General features: G+C 36.0%; 1 protein-coding gene across 1 annotated transcript; it reads right to left on the bottom strand.

The window, feature by feature from the left end:
• Positions 1-3,369: 3,369 nt before the first annotated feature.
• Positions 3,370-4,689, bottom strand: LOC128133962 (uncharacterized). The gene has a single exon (XM_052771459.1). It carries the CDS (start codon positions 4,687-4,689, stop codon positions 3,370-3,372), a length of 1,320 nt encoding a protein of 439 aa, XP_052627419.1.
• Positions 4,690-15,902: the final 11,213 nt, after the last annotated feature.

The raw sequence follows: 15,902 nt of genomic DNA, 5'->3' as shown, positions 1-15,902 counted from the left end.
ATTGCCAGGTCTGTGACTCATGTTCACCTTAATCTTGATCAAATTCCAAACTTCATTTGGGTATTTGCATTCGAAGAATAAGTGCGAATGGGAATCTATTTGATTATTACAGAACACACAACAAAATTCACTTGTGTCTTTCCATTTCTTCATCCTATCTTGTGTTCTGAGTCTTCCAAGAATAGCAAGCCAAAGAATGAAACAATGACTTGGAATTCGATTTTGAAACCATACCAACTCATACCATTCCACAATTGTCTCATTGCTTAAAAGGGACGAAGAAACCTGGCTAACATCAAAAGGAACAATCTTGCCATTAAAATTCAGCCAATGCACCTCATCCTTTTTTCCTCTGACAAGCTTAAGCACTGGTGATTCATTCAGCTGAGGAATCATATTTAACCAATCAGCTGGCCAATTCCAATTATCATTAACAATAACCTCGCTAACTTTGTCCTTAATATTATATCCTGCATTAGAAATTTCCCTAGGCGACAGGACATAACATAAAGGCCCCAACTTATGCCAATTATCAAACCACATGAAAGTATTTTCTCCATTACCAATCCGATAAAAAAAAGAATCTCGCAGGAAAGGTCTTATCTTCAATAAATTCCTCCAACTCCAACTCATTTTATCTTTAGCTCTCACATCCCAAAAACTCCTTCCTTCAAGATGATAAAATTTAACCCATTTCACCCATAGAGAATCATGCCCGCTGCTAATTTTCCAAATTCTGCTTGAAAGAAGGGCAATGTTCCAATCTTGAAGATTTTTCAACCCAAGCCCACCATACTTCTTTGGCTTACAAATATCATTCCAAGAGACCTTGGAAATTCCTTTACTTTTTTGTCCATTACTCCACAAGAAATTTCTCATTAATTTTCCAATTTCTTTGACAATACCTTTCGGCAATAACATCACAGAAGCCCAGTAGACAGGAAGAGAAGCAAGAACTGCACTGATCAATTGAAGCCTGCCCGCATAAGAAAGTGACTTATTCTTCCAATCATTTACTCTATTCTTCACTTTATCTATGAGACCCTTGCAGTCTATTAAATAATTTAGTAGAAACTAAAGGAATCCCAAGATATTTCATGGGCAGCTTCCCTTCAACAAAAGGAAGAATTCTCAAAATTTTCCTTTTAACCCTATCCTTTACATTCCCAAAAAAAATGTGGCTTTTAGTCAAATTGGGAACAAGACCTGCTATTTTAGCAAAATCATCCATAGCCTTCTTAACAACTTTTATCGAACCAGGATTTCCATGACAAAAGACCATCAGGTCATCAGCAAAACACAAGTGCGTAATTTCCTGATCTTTGCATCTCCAATGATATTTGAATTCGTTACTCTCCCTTATACCCTTTTTAAGAATCAGGTTAAATACTTCCATAACAAGGGTAAAAAGGTAAGGGGAAAGAGGACACCCCTGCCTAAGACCCCTTCTTCCTTGAAAAAACCCATGAAAGTTCCCATTTATATTAATCATAAACGAAGAAGTGGAAACACAGTTCATAATCCACTTTATCATAGTATCATGGAATCCAAACTCTTTCAAAATGCTAAGCAGAAAATTCCAATTAACCGTATCATAGGCTTTTTGAATGTCTACCTTCAAAGCACAGCGAGCAAATCCCCTATCAATGTGGTAGCCTTTGACAAGCTCTTGAGAAAGGAGAATATTATCCAATATAGACCTCCCCGGGATGAAAGCCGACTGGTTATCAGAAACCAAACACCCAAGATGCTCTCTGATACGATTAACTATAATTTTGCTAATACATTTATAAATGACGTTGCAACAAGAAATCGGGCGATAATCTGCAACCTTGCCAGGTGTCTGAATTTTCGGAACTAAAGCAATAACCGTGGCATTTATTTCCTTGAGAATTTTTTTAGACAGAAAAAATTCCTTAACTGCACAGCAAAAATCATCCCCAACGATCCTCCAAGCCTTCTTAAAAAATTTGGAAGAATAGCCATCGGGTCCAGGCGCTTTGTCATCATCAATATCAAAAAGAGCAGCCTTAATTTCCTCATTTGTAACTTCTTTTACCATTTCAACAGCTTGTTGATTATCGAGTTTCCTTGAAAACAGATTTTCCGTATTAACAATAGGATCCACAGTATGCTCAACTCCAAGAAATTCGCTGATATATTCAACAATTACTTTAAAAGCATCTTCTCCTTCCTTCCAATTTCCATTTCCATCAGCAATAGTTTCTATTCTATTTCTGTTAATTTTTCCTTTAACAACTTTATGAAAATAAGCTGTATTAGCATCTCCTTCCTTGAGCCATTGAATTTTTGCTCTTTGTTTTAAGTAACACTCTTCTTCCCAGCTAGCTTTCAAAAAAGATTGAAGATAAATTCCTTCTTCAAATCTCAAATCTTCATTATGAGGATCATTATCAAGACAATTTTGGATCCTGCATAATTCCTCTCTGCACTTGAAAACTTTTTCTGCATAATCGCCGTGAGTCTTCAACAAATTCCTTAGAGGCTTTTTAAGAATTTTCAACTTCTGACACAGCCTGAACATCCCATGCCCCTCAATTTCAGACTTCCAAAAATTTTCAACAACAGGGAGAAAATTATCAACCAACACAAGAGAATTCACAAACTTGAAAGGTCTTATCTTGAACTTCTTTTTAACTGGGAATTTTATAATCATAGGGCTGTGATCCGAATTCCTATAAGGCTGAAAATTAGCAAACACATTGGGAAATTCTTCAATAAATTTCAAATTCCCCAAGACGCGATCAAGTTTTTTCAAAGCTCCAGAAGCTCCTCTCGGCCTTTGATTCCACGTATAATGTAGCCCATTTCTATTAATATCTTGGACTTCAATACGATTAATGCAATCATTGAATTCCACCATACCCCTTGTTATTTTTGAGCTACCAGCCATCGAATCCACCAGCTCTCTAGTAACATTAAAATCTCCAGCAATCAACCAAGCTTGACCATTAACCAAATAACAATGCTTTTCCATCGAATCCCAAAGCTTCCTTCTGTCTATATAATAATTGCAGCCATAGACAAAAGAACAAAACAGCCTTTTATTATCTTTTATGAAGAGGACTTGACAATGCATCACTTGGCTATTAGCTTCCAACGGCATGACAACAATTTCATCCGGGTCCCATCCAATAATAATACGAGTGCCTTTAGGGCTCACATCTTGATTTGAAATCCACATCCAGTTCCCAAAAACATTATTACACGTTATTTGCAATTTATTAAATCTAAGCTGAGACTCAAGAATAGCAAATAAAGACAAATTATTGCTTCTGATCACATTCTTTATTTCCTCCTGTTTTGGCCTTAAATTCGAACCCCTCACATTCCAACACCCTATATTCATCAACATTGATCAACAAATTCATTTTCGGTGTTTTTCTCCTGGCCACCTCCAGTTAAAATCTCCGGATCCATCTCATCAAGATAAGACATATCCCTTAAACCCAAATTAGCAAGAACATCAAAAGGGTTTTGAGTTATAATTTCTTCTTGAAAATCTTTTCCTGAAGTAGAGCCTATATAATCAAAATTAGAACTCACTTTAAACTCCATTTGTTTCTTTGGGATATACACTTTTTTCTGACTTTCTTCTTTTTTCCCCTGCATTCCATCATTCTTGGCATTAAAATTTTCAATTACATTCTTCACTCTTGTTCCTAATTTTTCTTTTGGAATAAACACCCCCGTTCCACTCTTTTTCCCATTTTTATCTTCTTTTGACTGAAATACCCCTCTCTCTTTCTCATCTTTTTTTAAATTTCCTACAGCAAATTTCGAATAATTGCCTCCTTTATTCCGATTTTCTGCCCCTTTATTGCTTCTATCTTCTTTTTGGATTTCTTTTTGGTTTTCTTGTTCTAAAATTTTTTTATTTTTTCCCATTTCTTGTTTCTCCACATCTCTTGAAATTGCTTCATTATTGCTAACATCCATTTCTTCATTAACAATCTTTGTGTTTTTCTCCAAGGACTTTATTAAATCCACTTTCCCTTCTTCATTAATAATCACACCATTGTTGAATTTTTGCCCTTTGCTGTTTTTCTTTGTGACTAAAATGAACCCATCATCATCAATTTTCTCTTTTTTCCCATCCTCTTCTCTATTGACAGCAACATCGGCAATATTATCAACTTTTGTCCCATTAAGAATCCCACAATTGCTATTTTTATGCCCATAAATTTTACAGTGATTACAAATATCAGGTCTCCATGCATACTCTACCCTGCACTTTGACTCAACTTTTTCTCCTGTCCCAAAATCAATTGAGACCACACTTAGCTCTTTCATCCATTCAGATTCTGCTGACATTTCCACAAGAAATCGCATAAAAGCTGGCCTTCCCCAATGTTCATTACACATTTTTTGAGTTATTTTATCCATGGCAATTGGTTTCCCAATCTCATTAGCAATCAAAGTAACTCCTTTGCTGTTCCAATACTCCAAAGGGACATTAAATACTTTCACCCAAACAGGAATTGAATTAATTTGTGGTTTACTCAGAACAAGACCTGGTCTCCATCTTTGGACAAACATAGGAACATTGTTAATCAGCCATGGGCCTCCCTCCAGCACATTCATCATTCCTTCCTTTGAATCGAATTTAAAGAAAAAAAATCCTTCATCATTTACCATTATATCTTTCAGCCCATATGTCTTCCACATCTTAAAAGAAAAATGATTGACAGTAGGAAGGAATTGACGAATGTGCTGAAAGATATAATGGTAAGTCCTTATGTTCAATTGGGGTTTCTCGGTTTGATCTCGAGGTTCATTTGGTTAAGTCCTTATGAAGTGGAATTTTATCATTTTCAATTGGGGTTTCTCAATTGTTATGATTTTCCGTCTTGGAAACGAGACGTGTATATAAAAGGAATTGACGGAATCAGGATTTTTATCATTTTTTCCCTTAAAAATGAACCCCCGCCTTGGAAACAAGGTGTGTATTTCAAAGGAATTGACGGAAGGATATTTAATTATATCCTTAATTTTTTCGGCAATTTATTGCTAGAGGGTTCAATTCCCGAAAATAATTGGTTCAATCCTATTCATTTAGGGATAAATCTTGGTTCAATTCCAAGTGATATAGTCAAGTGGTTTGCCCCTTTTTTCCAAAAAAGGATGATTTTGTTCGGTTCAAATCCGGAGCTTTTAGTCGGGTGGTTTTCTTTCTTTTTCCATAAAAAGAATTTAAATCTTGGTTCAATTCCAAGTAGTCTAGTCATGTGGTTGGCCCCTTTTTTCCAAAAAAGGATGAATTTATCCGGTTCAAATCCGGGAATTATAGTTTGGTTTTTCAACTTTTTCCGTAAAAAGTTCAAAAATCTTGGTTCAAATCCAAGTAATTTAGTTGGTGGGTTTTATGATTTTATCCATAAAAAATCTAGAGATGGGAAAAGCATCAAAGAGGCGAGGATGGTGAATATTGAAGATGGCAAATGGAATGGAAAGAGGAAGAGTCAAAGAGAACAAAGATGTTTGGATGAAGATTGCAAAAAGTGGAAGATTGTGAATAAGAAAAAAAGAGAGAATGATTGTTTGGCTTTTTATAGCAATATACTTTTGAGATGAATAAAAGATAATAAAGACAAAAGAATTGTGAGAAGAAAGAAGATGGTTATGGTGGTTATTATTGGGAATTGAAAAAGTGACATTATTTGCATTTACTTGTGGGACACACGGGATAATTTTGTTCATAGACTTTGTGTTATTTTACACTCATGGATGTGGAGTATATATAGAGATTGCATTTTTGAAGTTTGGAAGGAAAAAAGGCGAGTTCATTTCAAGAGGGAAAGGAATTTTGAAGACCACACGGGTTACTTTGTTGCTAGGGTTAGCCTTTGGTTTTGGTATTTATTTGACATTTGGATTTTGGTCATTTTTGAGGTTTGTCCAAAAATGACATAACTCTTGTTTTTCTTTTTTTGAATTTATAAAATCTTTGCCAAGGCTTCGGCCTTTTTCCCAAAAAAAAAAAAAAAAAAAAAAAACCCTAAACCCTAAACCCTAAACCCTAAACCCCAATCCCTAAACCCCAAACCCCAAAACCCAAACCCGAAACCCGAAACCCGAAACCCGAAACCCTAAACCCGAAACCCTAAACCCTAAACCCTAAACCCCAAACCCTAAACCCCAAACCCTAAACCCTAAACCCTAAACCCTAACCCCTAAACCCTAAACCCTAAACCCTAAACCCTAAACCCTATACCCTAAACCCAAGTCATTTGCTAAAATTTTTTCTCTCTCTAACTTTCTCTCTCTAAGATTTTCTCTCTTGTTTGTTCCTGTTTTCGCGAGTGACTTGCCGGGAATTCTGGTCGATCGGAGCTCTTTCCGGTGCCGGAATTCCACCATCCCTGTTTGGATTGGATCTATTATCATCTTCAATTGTCTGTGCAATTGGAGGTGGAATGTTCGGGAAAATTGGAAATATGTTCGGTATGAATTACACAGATCCTCCTGATCCAGATAATCTAAAAGTGTATGAAGATGAATTGGATGCTGATGTTGGAGCTAGAAGAAGAGGTAGAAGAGCTGTGCACAAGGGAATTTCTCCCTATGCTGGGGAGAAGCCACTTCGTTCAAAAGGAAAATTTGAATCTAAGGCAATTAGAATTCAGGAAGAAAAGAAGTATTTGAGTTTGAAGTCCCCAATTGAAAGATCGAAGGTCGTGCTAAGAGCTGGAGTTCGTGACGTAATTAAATCTGGATATGGAAAAGAAAATGTCGATCCAGAATTTATTAAAGCGGAACTTGATGCGTTCGAGAAGGCGATAGAGGATGAGAAGAAAATGGAATTGCATAATAAATCTAAATCAATTGGGATGTCTAAATTGAAGAATGAAATGGTTGAGGAAAAAGGATTTGTGATGCTTCCAGTAACATCAGACATGCTTGAAGGATTTATTTCTTCAAAGGATATTGGTAGTGCTAATCGACATTCTTCCCAATCACCTGATGATGAATCGATTTCTTCCAGGGGATTAAAAGCTTCGAAGGATTTGGCTAATGGATCTTCTTCTTCAGTTTCTGGTTATGTTAATGAAGCCAATAATGATAAGGGCATTTTGGGTAAGTCTCCTTTATCGCAAATTGATCCTAATAATTTAGGCTCCTCTTTGATCTCTGATTTGAATCCTAGCGGCCCAATTAATTGTTCTACTAGTTGTAATGATGAAGATATGAAAGATTTAATGAATGAAAATGAGAATGTGGATTTTGATGCTGGTAACAATGAGAAGTTGGATCAGGGAGTTAATTTTCTGAAAACAGATTTCTCTAAGCCTGTTATTTCCCCTGCTGCTAAGATGGTTAGTGATTTCAATAAAAAGTCTTATGCTCGTATGGTTGAGGCTACAAACACTGTGGTTGATCTTAATATCAAAGTAATTCCAAAAGTTGAGGGGAAATCTATTGGGAAAGTTGAATTGCCCTATGCTGATCTTATGCTTGGGGGAGCTCCTTATCATGCTACACTTTATGGCTTCTTTGTTGGGAAGAAACTCGCATTTCCAACGGTTAACCATTTTTCCTTTAAGATGTGGAAGACTTTTGGATTAAAGGACATAATGGTAAATGATGAAGGATTCTTTTTCTTTAAGTTTGATTCAAAGGAAGGCATGATGAGTGTTTTAGAGGGAGGTCCATGGCTTATTAACAATGTTCCAATGTTTGTTCAAAGATGGAGGCCGGGGCTAGTGCTGAGTAAACCTCAAATTAACTCAGTTCCTGTGTGGGTTAAAGTGTTTAATGTTCCCTTGGAATATTGGAACAGCAAGGGAATTACAGTGATTGCTAATGAAATTGGGAAACCTATAGCTATGGATAAAATCACTCAGAAAATGTGTAACGAGCATTGGGGAAGGCCAGCATTTATGAGATTTCTTGTGGAAATGTCTGCAGAGTCAGAATGGATTAAAGAATTGAGTGTTATTTCAATTGATTTTGGGACAGGAGAAAAGGTTGAATCAAAATGCAGAGTTGAGTATGCATGGAGGCCAGATGTTTGTACGCACTGTAAAATATATGGGCACAAAAATAGCAATTGTGGGATTCTAAACTGTCAAAAAACTGAAAGTGTTGCTGATGTGGTTAAAACAGAAGATGGAAATGGGAAAAAAGAACAAGTTGATGAAGAAGGATTTATTTTGGTCACTAAAAAGAATAATAAAGGGCTGAAGGCTAATTCTGGTGTAGTTATTAATGAGAACGGAAAGGTGGATTTGATCAAATCATTGGAGAAAAATACGGTTCCAGCCAAAGAAGAAGATGCTGTTAGTAAAAGTGAAGAAATATCAAAAGCTGTGGGTGATCAAGGAAATCAAAAACGAAAGCAAGTTGAAAAGCAAGAAATTCAAAAAGAGAATAAAAACGAGGATTCAATTAGTAAAGGGGCTGATAAAAGAAATGATGGGGGTAATTTCTCGAAATATGCAGTGGGTAATTTGAAAAAAGATGGGATAGAGAGAGGGGCATTTCAATCAAGGGAGAGCAAAAAAGGGAAAATGAATGGAACAGGGGTGTTTATTCCAAAAGAAAAATTAGGGACAAGAGTGAAGAATGTAATAGAGAATTTTAATGCTAGAAAAGATGAAATGCAGGGGAAAAAAGAAGAAGGTCAAAAGAAGGTGTATGTTCCTAAAAAGCAAGTTGAGTTCAAAGTTAGTTCTAACTTTGATAATGTGGGCTCTTCCTCAGGTAAAGATGATCAAGAAGTGATTTTCTCCAAAAATCCTTTTGATATTTTATCTAATGACTTGGGGTTAAGGGATATGTCATACTTGGATGAGATTGATCCGGAGATTATTACTGGAGGTGGCCAGGAGATAAACACTGAAAATTTAATTGTTGATCAATGATGATGAATATAGGATGTTGGAATGTGAGGGGGTTGAATTTAAGGCCTAAACAGGAAGAAATAAAGAATGTGGTTAGAAGTAATAATTTGTCCCTGTTTGCTATTCTTGAGTCCCAGTTGAGATTTAATAAACTTCAATCGACTTGTAATAATGTTTTTGGGAAATGGATGTGGATATCGAACCAAGACATGAGTCCTAAAGGCACTCGAATTATTATAGGTTGGGATCCGGAGGAATTAGTTGTTATGCCTTTAGATTCTAATGAGCAGGTTATGCACTGTCAGGTGTTGTTTATTCGGGAAAATAAAAGAATTTTTTGCTCCTTTGTTTATGCTTGTAACTATTATATGGAGAGAAGGAAGCTTTGGCAATCTCTTGGGAAAAATAAAGATGTGGTTAGTGGGATGCCTTGGTTAATAGTTGGAGATTTTAATGTTACCAGACAATTGCTTGATTCTTCTTCTGGCACCTCGCGACTGTCTAGGGGAATGGTTGATTTTAATGAATGCATGAATTTTATTGAAGTTCAAGACATCAATAAAAATGGTCTTCACTTTTCTTGGAATCAAAAGCTGAATGGAAATAATGGGATTCTTAAAAAATTAGATAGAGTTTTGGGAAATTTCAAATTTATTGAGGATTTTCCAGATGTCTATGCTAATTTTCAACCTTATAGAATTTCAGATCATTGCCCAATGATAGTGAATTTTCCTTTTAAAAAGAAGTTCAAAGTTAGACCATTCAAGTTTGTTAATGCCCTAACTCTCTTGGAAGATTTTATCCCCACGGTTGAGAAAGCTTGGAATACCCCTGTTGAAGGTTTTGACATGTTTCGTCTATGTCAAAAATTGAAAATATTGAAGAAGCCTCTGCGTAAATTGCTGTTTGGTCAGGGAAGTTATGCTGGAAAAGTGCAAAAATGCAGAGAAGATTTGGATAGAGTGCAGACAGATCTCGATAAGGATCCTAATAATGGTGATTTACGTTCTGAAGAAGGTTTGTACATGCAAGCTTTTCTTAATGCTTGTAAAGAAGAAGAGATGGTCTTAAAGCAAAGAGCCAAAGTGCAGTGGTTAAAAGAAAGAGACAGTAATTCTGCTTATTTCCATAAAGTTGTCAGGGGCAAGATAAATAAAAATAGAGTTGAAACCATTTTGGGCAATGATGGGAATTGGAAAGAAGGTGATGAAGCTTATAAACAGATTGTGAATTATTTCAGTGGTTATTTGGGAGTTGACAGTGAAGTGTGTCCTATCAATAATCCAGAAGATCTCTTTGAAAATAAATTGAACCAGGAGCAAGCTCTCGATATAGTCAAAGAAATTACTTGTGAGGAAATTAAAGCTGCTGTTTTTGATATTGATGATGACAAAGCTCCAGGGCCGGATGGTTATTCTTCAAAATTCTTCAAGGCTGCTTGGGTTATTGTGGGAGAAGATTTCTGTAAAGCAGTGAAAGAATTTTTTTGTAAGAAAAAGATTCTTAAGGAGATCAATGCTACAGCTATAGCATTGGTTCCTAAAGTTCAGACACCTGGTAGAGTTGGGGATTATAGACCAATTGCTTGTTGCAATGTGGTTTATAAATGCATAAGTAAAATAATTGTGAAGAGGATTCGTGACTATCTGAAATTTCTTGTTTCGGATAATCAATCTGTTTTTATTCCAGGCCGATCCATTCTTGATAATGTTCTTTTGTCCCAAGAATTGGTGAAGGGATATCACATAGATAGAGGTTATGCTCGTTGTGCTTTAAAGGTGGACATCCAAAAAGCTTATGATTCTGTTAATTGGAAGTTTTTGCAGAATATTCTGGTGAATTTTGGGTTTCATAATTCCATGATTTCTTGGATAATGAATTGTGTATCTACTTCTTCCTTTATGATCAACATCAATGGCAACTTTCATGGTTATTTTCAAGGAAAGAGAGGATTGAGGCTAGGCTGTCCTTTATCTCCCTATCTTTTTACCCTTGTGATGGAAGTCTTCAATCTTATGCTCAAAAGAACTATTCATGAGAATGTTGGGTTCAAATATCATTGGAGATGTAGTGCTCAGAAGATTACCCATCTTTGTTTTGCAGACGATTTGATGCTTTTTTGTCATGGAAATACTAGTTCCATCAGAATTATTAAGAAAGTTATGGATGAATTTGCTGGAACTGCTGGTCTTATTCCAAATTTGTCAAAAAGTCACATTTTCTTTGGTAATGTGAAAGGGCCTTGTAAGAGAAGAATCCTTGATGTGCTTCCTTTTGTTGAAGGCAAACTTCCTATGAAGTATTTGGGAATTCCTTTAATCTCTACTAGGCTTTTTACTAGAGACTGCAAGAACCTTGTTGAAAGAGTGAAATTAAAAGTTAATAATTGGAAGAATAAAACGCTTTCATATGCTGGGAGATTTCAATTAATTAGTTCTGTTCTTGCTTCTCTTCCAGTTTATTGGGCTTCTGTGGTTTTAATTCCGAAGAGCATTATCAAAGACATTGAGAAAATCATGAGAAACTTTCTTTGGAATAGTGGGGAGAGCAGAAAAGGAATAGCTAAAGTTGCATGGAATGAGATTTGTAGGCCTAAGATCTATGGTGGTCTTGGTTTAAAGAATTTATCAGATTGGAATATTGCCCTTTTATCCAGTAGAATTTGGAAGATTTTAAGTGGGCATAATTCTTTACGGGTGAGATGGATAAATTCTCATCTTCTGGAGGGTAGAAGTTTTTGGGATGTGGATTATAAAGACAAAATGAGCTGGAGTTGGAGAAATCTTTTAAAAATTAGGCCTTATCTTCGTGATTCTTTTTATGTGCAAATTGGAAGTGGGGATGGAACGTTCATGTGGTATGACAATTGGCATCAACTGGGGCCTTTAAGTTATGTTTTGTCTCCTAGGGAGATAGCCAATGCTGGATACAATATTAGAGATAAAGTGAGTGATGTCATTATTAATGAAGATTGGAGTTGGCCTGATGAGTGGATTAGATTGATACCACAATTAGGAGATGCCCATGTTGCTAGTCTGATCAGAGGAAAAAAAGATGTTATGTTTTGGCTGAATTGCAAAAATGAATTAGTTCCTTTTGCTGTTAATCAGGTTTCTGCTTCCCTTACTTGTCGTGAATCTCCTATTGGGTGGCATAATTTGGTCTGGTTTCAAAATAGAATATCAAGCCATAGTTTTATTTTGTGGCTAGCTATTCGTGGTAGGCTAAGAACACAAGATAGAATGAAAAAATGGAAGAATTCTAATGATTTCTGTTGTGTGTTTTGTAACAACCAAATGGATTCTCATTCCCATTTGTTTTTTGAATGTAATTTTCCTTTGATGGTGTGGGAGAGGGTGAAATCTAAAGTGAAATTAAGGCATAATTCGGGTGATTGGTTTCAGATTGTTCAGGAGCTTCAAGTTTCTTTAAAGAAGAAATGCATTGGTAATTTCATTCGAAAGATTGCTTTAGCTGCTTCTATATATCATATTTGGAATGAAAGAAATAGGAGATTGTTTGGAAGGAAAAGAAATTCGGTGGATGATGTGATTAAGAATATCATGGAAGACATTAGACTTAAGATGTTCAGCCTTAAATGGGGTTATCTTGGTCTTAATGAGGAAATTTGCAAGGAATGGAGTATTCCTATAAATAGAAATAATTGATTCCATGAAGAGTGACATTAAGTTGTGGTTGGATTGGGAGGATGGTTGTCGGGGTAGCTGGCATGGTAATGAGAATAAATGGGTGGTCATTGTCTCTGGATTTAGATTTCCTAGCATCAGAGATCAAAATTGTAATTTGTGGCACAAAGGGTATTTTGGTCAATTTTGGAAAATAAAAGATTTGAAGAAATTATTAATGTGTGGGAGGATTAATGGGATAATTTTATTTGGTGAAACAGAGGTGATGAAGATTTACGTTAAGGATTTTAGATGGGATTGGGATTTGATTAATAGAGAAGGAGGAGGAGTTTGTAAAAAAATTTGGATGTTGAATAAAAGGAATTGCTGGTGTCAGTCTCTATGGATGCCGATGTATTCTGTTTTCTTATTTGCGTCCGGAATTTTTAGTGTTCAGCGATGGGAAATTGAAGATGGGAATCGGCGATGTAATGAGCAGAATATTCTGGTTTCGATTGAGATGGATAAGCAAGGGCAAGCTGGGCATTCTTCCAATTATCTTGAAAGGGGTAATAGCTTGCGGTTTGACGACTGTTGTCACAGTAAAGGAATAAATAAGAAACAGGGGCACGCTGGGATTTTTTTAATTGATAGTGATATTGGTTTTTGGATGGAGGGGTATTTAGGTAATTATGAAATTTTCTGGTTTTTTATTGTTTTTAGTGATAATTGTGGGAGAGAGGATAAAAGGAAGAATTTTAAAAAAAGCGAAAACTTAAGAATTTGGATCAAAGGGTATTTTGGTCAAGTGTGGGGAAAATACAAAATGGAAGATAAATTTGTGAATTGCTTGGGGATGATTGAAAATTGGAGGAAGGAATTAGTGAGTGGGAATCTGATGAGTGAGTTTTTTGAAAAGCAAATGAAAATTGAAATTGGAAGTGGGTGGTGTGATATTCAGTGGGTTTTGGATTCTACTGAGATAAATAATAAGCAAGGGCAATTTGGGCATTTTTCTAAATTTGTTGAATCTTGGTGCTGGAATGATTATAATGGAGGTTGGATGGTCTTACAAAGTGGCTGGAATAATATTTCTAGGAATCAAATTCAAGATATCAACAGTAATGGTTTAAATTTCACATGGAATCAAAAGCCGCAAGGAAGTAGTGGTATTTAGAAGGAGCTGGACAGGGTGATGGGAAACAGTAGATTAATTGAAGATTTTCCTTCTATTCACGCTTCTTTTCTTCCTTATGGGCTGTCTGATCATAGCCCGTTTATTATTAAGATCCCGGTTAGAGCCAAGTTCAAAGTTCTTCCTTTTAAATTTCCGAATATTCTCACTTTGAAACCTGAGTTGAAAGATTTAGTTGGAAAGCGCTGGAATGTTGAAGTCCATGGAGTTAAGATGTTCTATTTAACTCAAAAGCTCAAATTGCTTAAAAAACCCATTCGCAATCTGTTAAAGGTCCAGGGACATTTTTTTGAAAATGTTAATCACTATCGGAAAGAACTTGAAGCGATACAAATGGACCTGGACTCGGATCCTTTCAATCCTCTTCTTCGTGATCTGGAAGCTATTTTTCTTGGTGAATTTAAAAAAGCTTATGATATGGAGGAGAGGTTTCTGAAACAGAAAGCTAAAATTCATTGGTTGAAAGAGGGTGATAGTAATTCCAAGTTTTTTCATAGAATTGTAAAAGGGAAAGCTCACAAAAGTAGAATTGAAGCTGTTATGAATCATCAAAGGGAGTGGCTGGAAGGTAAAGCTGTTTATAAAGAATTCATTGATTATTTTCATGACTTTCTTGGGAAAGAGGAGCCTTGTGAGGAGATTTTGCTGCCAGACTCTCTTTTCTCAAAAAAACTTGATCTTGTTGATGCAGTTGAGATGGTCAAGATAGTCACTAATGAAGAAATTAAAGCAGCCCTTTTTGATATTGATGATGATAAAGCTCCAGGTCCGGATGGGTTTTCTGCAAGATTTTTTAAAGCCATGTGGTCGATTATTGGTGAGGATTTCTGTATGGCTGTCAAAGAATTTTTTGCGAATGGAAAAATTCTTAAAGAAGTCAATGCCACTGTCATTGCTTTAGTTCCTAAAGTTGACTCTCCTGGAAAAGTGAGTGATTTCAGGCCCATTTCTTGCTGTTTTGTTATCTACAAATGCATCAGTAAGATTATTGTTGGAAGATTAAGAAGTCATCTTGGATCCATTGTTGCTGATAATCAGTCTGCGTTTATTCCTGGGAGATCTATCACTGATAATATTCTTCTTTCTCAAGATTTGGTTAGAGGCTACCACAGAGACAGAGGGTTTTCTAGATGTGCTCTTAAGGTGGATATTCAGAAAGCATATGACACAGTTAACGGGTCATTTCTTCAGAAAATTCTTTTTCATTATGGGTTCCATCCGGCTATGATAAAGTGGATCATGCAATGTGTGAGTACTTCGTCCTATATGCTTAGTATGAATGGTTCCTTTCATGGGTATTTTGAAGGAAAAAGAGGTCTTAGACAGGGCTGTCCTCTCTCACCTTATCTTTTCACCCTAGTGATGGAAACTTTTAATTTGATCTTTCAAAGGAGAATAAAGAATGAGCCGTTTTTCAAATATCATTGGAGATGCAAGAAATTGAAGCTTACTCACTTGTGTTTTGCGGATGATTTAATGATTTTCTGTCATGGAAATAAAATCTCAGTCAGGGTGATTAAAGATAGTCTTGATGAATTTGCAAGGGTGGCGGGTCTTCATCCCAACTTCTCTAAAAGCCATATTTTTTTTGGGAATGTCAAGGCTCATGTGAAGAGGAAAATTCTTGATACCTTACCTTTTGTTGAAGGGAAACTTCCGATGAGGTACCTGGGTATTCCTCTCATTTCTACAAGGTTGTTTATTCGTGATTGCAAAAGACTTGTTGATAAAGTTCGATGCAGAATTGGTGACTGGAGGAACAAATATCTTTCATATGCAGGAAGGCTGCAACTTATCTCTTCAGTTATTTATTCCCTTCCTATTTATTGGGCTTCTTGTCTCCTTATCCTGGCTGCTATTACTAAGGAGATATAGAAATTGATGAAGAATTTTCTTTGGGATTATGATGAGTCCAAGAAGGGAAGGGCCAAAGTTGCTTGGTCTTCAATTTGTAAACCAGTGGAGCATGGAGGTCTGGGCCTCAGAAACCTTAGAGCTTGGAATAAAGCAATTTTATCCAAGAGAATTTGGATGATTATTTCCAACTATGACTCTCTTCGGGTGAAATGGATTAATATTTATGTTCTAAAAGGAAGATGTTTTTGGGATGCTGAGGAAAAACAAGATTTGAGCTGGAGTTGGAGAAACTTAATTAGATTGAGACCCAACTTTAGAAATCATTTTTGTACTAAGGTTGGGAATGGAGCCAATACCTTC

The sequence above is a fragment of the Lactuca sativa genome, chromosome 4 (genome assembly GCF_002870075.4).
Source record: "Lactuca sativa cultivar Salinas chromosome 4, Lsat_Salinas_v11, whole genome shotgun sequence".
Taxonomy (NCBI): domain Eukaryota; kingdom Viridiplantae; phylum Streptophyta; class Magnoliopsida; order Asterales; family Asteraceae; genus Lactuca; species Lactuca sativa.
This window is presented reverse-complemented; position numbering and strand designations above follow the sequence as displayed.

Bases quoted from the DNA above. Each gene is read 5' to 3' on its own strand.
- LOC128133962 (XM_052771459.1), bottom strand. From the start codon at position 4,689: ATGTGGAAGACATATGGGCTGAAAGATATAATGGTAAATGATGAAGGA.